The following is a 7,502-nucleotide window of genomic DNA, read 5'->3' on the forward strand; positions in this document are numbered from 1 at the left end:
ACGATGCCCAGTTCCTGACAGGCCACGGAACAGTAGGATTAGTACCCGTCCTAGGCCTGGGGATCAGGGACCCCTGGTCTGGCTGTATTCCACGTGGCAAGTTATCTTGGCTGGTAACAGGTATGTCCAGGGCGAAGCCTCAGATGAACCAATTAACTGAAGTCTCCCTGGGCCCAAACTAATTTTGCTATCAGTGGTCATAGGAAGAAAGTGTGTTTACAACAATGCAAATCTAACGTTACAAATGGGATGATTAAGCCAGCATCCACGACAGGCTGCAGAAGAGCCGACTATATACTACGAACACCTGTAGCATTAATGGCTTCTAGAAAGTACTGAATGCCATAGTGCACTGATTCTCAACCCGAAGGTCCACAGCCTTCCTTTCCACGCTGAGCATCTCAGTGACAGCACATCGCAGGCTCTGCCACACTGGGGTAGAGGGGAAGATCAAACTCCAAGCAGCAGAGAAGTACCATTCTGCTCCCAAGACAATCACCTGAAGACAGCTTTTGCCTGTCTTAAGACTTGAATACTTTTAAAAAAGAAAAGCTGCTGTGGGGGACATAAACCTTAAAGTTTCTTTTGAAATACAGTCTCCCGCTGTCATCCAGCGTGGAGTGCAATGGCATGATCTTGGCTCACTGCAACCTCCACCTCCCAGAATCAAGCAATTCCCCTGCCTCAGCCCCCTGAGTAGCTGGGATTACAGGCATGTCCCACCATGCCCAGCTAATTTTTGTACTTTTAGTAGAGACAGGGTTTCACCATGTTAGCCAGGCTGGTCTCAAACTCCTGGCCTCAAATGATCCACCTGCCTTGGTCTCCGAAAGTGCTGGGATTATAGGCGTGAGCCACCGCACCCACCTAATTTTTGTATTTTTTCAGCAGAGATGAGGTTTCGCCGTGTTGGCCAGGCTGCTCTCGAACTGCTGACCTCAAGTGATCTGCCTGCCTCAGGCTCCCAAAGTGCTGGGATTACATGCATGAGCCACCATGCTGGGCCACCAACTCCATTCTTGAGCTCCATCTTTCCCACAGGCAGGCAGGCAGGCTTTCAAGTGAACTGGACTTGACAAATGCAGAGCAATTACATTCTTTATTATACAAATCTCAAAAATGTCCACCTTTGCTGGAGGCCAATCTTGTAAAATGGGGTCAAAGGCAATCCTGCTGTTTTTCTCTGAAAGCTAAACTCTCTTTGAGTGAAAAAATCATACTAGAACACCCAGAATTTTATTCCCAGGCTTCGTAATGCAAAAGGCAGTTGGCCTCCTTAGGAAACATGAAAGTATTACCCAAACCACAAATATTTCTATCAACTCCATTCAATCCAATGAAAGAAAACAAAATGATAAAAATAGGAACTGAACAGAAAGAAAATTCATTTTCTACTACGATTACCATTCAAAGGTTGCTTCAAATTACTTTTAATTATCGTTCTAGCCAGGATCACACTAAATAAGACCTCGTGACAGGCCCATATGCAGCCACTTCAACTAAAGCGTGGTGCAGAATGCGCTGCCACGAGCCACAGGCAGCACAGCCATCACCTCCCCCAAGCACAGGTCGCTGCGGTGAGCCGCCCTTTCCTTTTCCTTTTGTGTTTATATTCTTCTCAACTGCATTTCAGTTTCCTAAAGGTCCCAGCCACACAAGAGTTCTTTGAGGGATTAAAGTAGGAGGAAAAAAAATAGAAGCCAACATCCATCCTCGAAGAAAAAAAGTAAATCCATTTCATGGTGAACTTCAGCTTCCTGACAAATTTGAGATCAGTGTTCTCCAGTCTGAACATAGTCTTCCGTGACCTGGGAGAGTGTGGTCAGGTACTGCCAGCTCAGGGCGGCCAAGAGCATGACAAAGGACAGATAGATGGGGGAGTAGTGGCTTCGGGAGATCAGCTGACAGTTGGGAAGATTCTGCGTCCGGATGGTGGAGATGATCTGCCTCGTTTTACTGGAAGATGGGTCTGAGTCAGGGATTCTATGGTAAATCTGTCGAACGTACAGGAAAATACGGTAAGTGCTGTGTGCTTTACATTTTCCATGGCTACTTACAACAACCCTCCACTGGGAGGTATTTTATGCCCATTTTACCAACGAGGAAAGGGAGGCTCAGAAAGTAACTTTCCCAAAGCCACCCCAATGGGAAGACGGGGATGTCAGCCCCAGCCTGCTCATCGCAAAACCCGTCTTCTTCCTGAGCAAGCGGGAGGCAGAGGCACGTATGCTGCACCCCAGAGGCCCTTGAAAGCGGTGGCCAGACCACACTTATCTTCACATCCCAGCACCCCACAGTGCCAGGCCCAATACACATCAGCATAGTTCGCGTACAGATCACGAAGAAAGCGAAAGATTGGGCAAAAGCGGCTTAGAAACAAGATGGAACGCGCAGTACAGGCCACAGCCCGACGAAGGAAGGCAGGCACAGAAGCAGGGGCCTATGAACCACCCTGGAGTCCTGCCTGTGCCTCCCCCACACCTCCACAAGCCTCCGAAGCATGTGCAGAATCCATCTCTTCCCCTGCATCCCTGGAATGAGTGCCTGAGGTCAGGCCCTCAGTGCCCATCAGCTGAGCTACCTCAATCTTCAAAGTGAGTTTGAGTCTAAGCTTGAACCCTCGAATCCACATGTCCTCCACACTGTCCCCAAGGAGACCTCAAACCTCTCCCTCATGCCTCAGTGGCGCCAGCCCTACCTCTGGCAGAATAAAGCCTGAGCTCTGTCATGTGCAGTGCAAGGCCACCTGTGGTCCAGGCACACTGCACCCATCTAGTGTCACCAGCCCTTACCCACCTCCCTCTCTTCAGTCTAGTAACAATTGCCAGGCCAGGCGTGGTGGCTCATGCCTTGGAATCCCAGCACTTCGGGGGTGCCGAGGTAGGTAGACTGCTTGAGCTCTGGAGTTCAAGACCAGCCTGTGCAACACAGTGAAACCGTTTCTACAAAATAAAGAAAACTTAGCCGGGCATCCTGGCATGTACCTGTGGTCCCAGCTACTTGGGGACTGGGGTGGGAGGACCACATGGGCCAGGGAGGTGGAGGTTGCAGTGAGGCGAGATCATGCCACTGCACTCCAGCCTGAGTGATAGAACAAGACCCTGTCTCAAAAAACAAACACAAAAGCACAGCCATCTGCTGTTGTCTCACCCGTGCAACGCTCCTCACACTTCTGTCCTTCCTCACACCACTCCTCTCTGGAGTCTGTCGCCCACGTCCCTTCAGCTGGCTCTTACCTAAGCCCCCAAGTCTCAACTTCAGGATTACGCCTTCTACAAAACCTGTGTGCACCTCCAGGTTCAGCCAGGAGCAACCCGCTTGAATGTATCTGTCCCGTTCCACTTACGTGGAAGTGGCCGTCTGTAGCCGACACCCTGACTACACCGCACCCACCCATTCACCTTTCATCCCAGCCTCGCCCTGTGCCTGGCACACAGCAAGCCCGCGATCATACTATGTTTACTGAATGGAACTGACAGGCCAGGTAGCAGGTTACTGTGGTGGGAAGGGACGATGATCTGAGCCATGACTGAGACAAAGAGCGGGGAGAGGACAGAGCAGAACAGAACAGGCATTTTTAAAACACATTTTTTGCCCCCAATTTTTATGATATAATGGATATTCCCCCACTCCAAACACGTCTTCTATTTTTGCCACCCTCTCCCTCAAAACACACAGTGGAAATTTAAAACAAGAAAGTAAAAGAGCATGCCTATAGGGATATGCTAAGGCTACCTAATATCTACAATTATGCTACGAAGGACAGCGAGACCGAGAAAATTGGAGGTGGGGAATCAAAAAACAATTTCTTCTTTAATTTCTTTGGAAAAATCCAATTCTGCCTGTAAAAGCAATACAAACATAAATTTAAAAAAGTCGGGGGGAGATCCAAGATGGCCGTTTAGGAACAGCTCAGGATTGCAGCTCCCAGTGAAAGCGCAGAGGGTGAGTGGACGCCGCGTTTTTATTGCCCACAGACTAGGAAATTCCCGGGCAGAGGTGCTCCACGCTCGCCAGGGCGGCTGTTGTGGCCAGCGCGGCTGTGCCGGCCGGGGCCGCTGCTCTGCCCCGCGCGGCTGCTTTGTCGGCGCCCTGGAGCCGCGGTTCTCCGTACAAAATACACCGGTCCGGGGGCCCTTTTGGTTGGCGATTGGAGCCACGGGAAGTCGCCCACATGCTGGTTCAAAAAGGGAACTGAGCAGAGAACCAGGACAGTAGATTCCAGGGCAAAAAAAAAAAAAAAGAAAAAAATGCGCCACAAACCTCAGTGCCGCTGTTTAAGCCAGCGCAGTGAGTGGCCGCAGGGGAAAACAGACAGACCCCGGCGCCTCTTCAACAGGCGACTGGAACACCAACTTAAAAAAGGCTCTGAGGCAGGGAGCCAGGCGATCAGGCTCGGCTGACCCCACCCCCACAAAAGAACAGCAACCAGAAACTCTGGATTGAGAATTTCACAGCAAGCGCAGCTGAACCCGGGACAGTCCAGCTCTGTGGGGGAGGGGCGTCCGCCATTACCGAGGCAGCCCGCCGTTGCCAAGGCAACCCGCCATTGCTGAGGCAGCCCGCCGTTGCCAAGGCAACACGCCACAGCAGAGACTCCGCCCCAACAGAGGCGGGCCACCATCGCCAAAGCAGTTCTAACTACACCCATAAAAACAGGACTGCAGGGAAGTTCACTCGGCAGCGGGGCGCAGCCCACAGCAGCTCAGCAAAGCTGCTATAGGCCGACAGTGACTAGGCTGCCTCCTTGCTGGGCTGGGCAGGTCTGAAGGAGAAAAAAAAAAAAAAAAGGCGGCGGCAGCATAACGGAAACTCATAAATAAAGCCCTAAATCCCTGGGACAGAGCACCTGGGAACAAAAAGCAGTTTATGAGTTCTGCTGCAGCAGACCTAAAAGTACCTGCCCAGCAGCTCTGAATGAACAACAACAGAGCTCACAGCTCACCATTTGAGCTCCTATAAAGAAAAGACCTTCTCCTCAAGCAGCTCCCTGACCCCTATATATCCAAAAAGACACCTCATAAAAGAGAGATCAGATTGACACTAGGCGGGTATCCTTCTGGGACAAAGATAGAAGAAGAAGAAAACTGGTAACAACCCTTGCTGTTCAACAGCTGCTGCAGGTGAACCCCAGGCAAGCAGGGCCTGGAGTGAACCTCAGCAGACATACAGCAGAGGGGCCAGACTGTCAGAAGGAAAACCAAGAAGCAGAAATAACCTCATCATCAACAAACAGAACATCAATCTGAAAGATTTGAGACCCAATCTGAAAGCCAGCAACTACAAAGTCGACAGGTGGATAAATCCTTAAGGATGGGAAGAAACCGGCGCAAAAAGGATGAAAACACCCAAAACCAGAACACCTCTCCTCCTAAAAGGGATCACAACTCCTCGCCAGCAAGGGAACAAGGTTGGATGGAGAATGAGTGTGATGAAATGACAGAATCAAAATTCAGAAGATGGGTAGTAAGAAACTTCTGTGAACTTAAAGAACATGTTCTAACCAAATGCAAAGAAACTAAGAACCTTGAAAAAAGATTTGACGAAATGCTAACAAGAATGGACAAAATAGAAAGGAATATAAGTGAATTGATGGAGCTGAAAACTGCAACACGAGAACTTCGTGAAGCATGCACAAGTATCAACAGCCGAATTGACCAAGCAGAAGAAAGGATATCAGAGGTCGAAGATCAACTCAATGAAATAAAACGGGAAGGCAAGACTGGAGAAAAAAGGGTAAAAAGGAATGAACAAAGTCTCCAAGAAATGTGGGACTATGTGAAAAGACCTAATCTACGTTTGATAGGCGTACCCGAATGCGACGAAGAGAATGAATCCAAGCTGGAAAATACTCTGCAGGATATTATCCAGGAAAACTTCCCCAACCTAGCAAGGCAGGCAAAAATTCAAGTCCAGGAAATACAGAGAACACCACAAAGATATTCGTCAAGAAGAGCAACCCCAAGGCACATAATCGTCAGATTCACCAGGGTCGAAATGAAGGAGAAAATACTAAGGGCAGCCAGAGAGAAAGGTCGGGTTACCCACAAAGGGAAGCCCATCAGACTCGCAGCAGATCTCTCAGCAGAAACCCTACAAGCCAGAAGAGAATGGGGGCCAATATTCAACATCCTTAAAGAAAAGAACTTTCAACCCAGAATCTCCTATCCAGCCAAACTAAGCTTCATAAGTGAAGGAAAAATAAAATCCTTTGGGAACATGCAAGTACTCAGAGACTTCGTCACCACCAGGCCAGCTCTACAAGAGCTCCTGAAAGAGGCTCTACACATATAAAGGAACAACAAGTACCAGCTCAACTAAAGGGCAAAACAGCCAGCTAGCACCAAAATGGCAGTATCAAATTCACACATAACAATATTAACCCTAAATGTAAATGGACTAAATGCCCCAATCAAAAGACACAGACTGACAAATTGGATAAAAAGACAAAACCCATCGGTGTGCTGTATCCAGGAAACCCATCTCACATGCAAGGATACACAAAGGCTCAAAATAAAGGGATGGAGGAAGATTTACCAAGCAAATGGAGAGCAAAAAAAAGCAGGAGTTGCAATTCTCATCTCTGATAAATTAGACTTTAAAGCAACAAAGATCATAAGAGACAAAGAGGGACATTACATAATGGTAAAAGGATCAATGCAACAAGAAGAGCTAACGATCCTAAATATATACGCACCCAATACAGGAGCACCCAGATACATAAGGCAAGTTCTTAATGACTTACAAAGGGACTTAGACTCCCACACAATAATAGTGGGAGACTTTAACACCCCATTGTCAACATTAGACAGATCAACCAGACAGAAAATTAACAAGGATATCCAGGACTTGAACTCAGACCTGGACCAAGCAAACCTAATAGACATTTACAGAACTCTCCACCCAAAATCCACAGAATATACATTCTTCTCAGCACCACATCACACCTACTCTAAAATTGACCACATAATTGGGAGTAAATCACTCCTCAGCAAATGCAAAAGAACGGAAATCGTAACAAACAGTCTCTCAGACCACAGTGCAATCAAGTTAGAACTCAGAATTCAAAAACTACCTCAGAACCGCACAGCTTCATGGAAACTGAACAACTTGCTCTTGAATGTTGACTGGATAAACAATGAAATGAAGGCAGAAATAAAGATGTTCTTCGAAACCAACGAGAATGAAGACACAACATACCAAAATCTCTGGGACACATTTAAAGCAGTATCTAGAGGAAAATATATAGCAATAAGTGCCCACATGAGAAGCAAGGAGAGATCAAAAATTGACGCCCTATCGTCAAAACTGAAAGAGCTAGAGGAGCAAGATCAAAAAAACTCAAAGTCTAGCAGAAGACAAGAAATAGCTAAGATCAGAGCAGAACTGAAGGAGATAGAGACACAAAAAACCCTTCAAAAAATCAATAAATCCAGGAGCTGGTTTTTTGAAAAGATCAACAAAATAGACAGACCACTAGCCAGATTAATAAAAAAGAAAAG

The 7,502-nt window shown here is 47.6% G+C and overlaps 1 protein-coding gene and 1 long non-coding RNA gene across 5 annotated transcripts in view; one reads left to right on the top strand and one right to left on the bottom strand.

Annotated features, from left to right (window-relative positions):
- Positions 1-1,080: 1,080 nt before the first annotated feature.
- FDFT1 (farnesyl-diphosphate farnesyltransferase 1) overlaps positions 1,081-7,502 on the bottom strand; it is a 53,068-nt gene continuing 46,646 nt past the window's right edge. For all 4 annotated transcript variants that reach the window (XM_032268350.1, XM_032268349.1, XM_032268348.1 and 1 more), the window contains one exon: positions 1,081-1,994. In XM_032268350.1, the coding sequence (XP_032124241.1) occupies positions 1,773-1,994 (222 nt within the window). In that variant the 3' untranslated portion in view covers positions 1,081-1,772. The remainder of the gene's footprint in view (positions 1,995-7,502) is intronic.
- Positions 3,021-7,502, top strand: part of LOC116543053 — a 9,646-nt gene continuing 5,164 nt past the window's right edge. The window contains exon 1 of the long non-coding RNA XR_004265456.1: positions 3,021-3,875. This is a non-coding gene — a long non-coding RNA (uncharacterized LOC116543053). The remainder of the gene's footprint in view (positions 3,876-7,502) is intronic.

The sequence above is a fragment of the Sapajus apella genome, unplaced genomic scaffold, assembly GCF_009761245.1.
Source record: "Sapajus apella isolate SASKATOON/1434 unplaced genomic scaffold, GSC_monkey_1.0 scaffold180, whole genome shotgun sequence".
In the NCBI taxonomy this organism is placed as follows: Eukaryota; Metazoa; Chordata; class Mammalia; order Primates; family Cebidae; genus Sapajus; species Sapajus apella.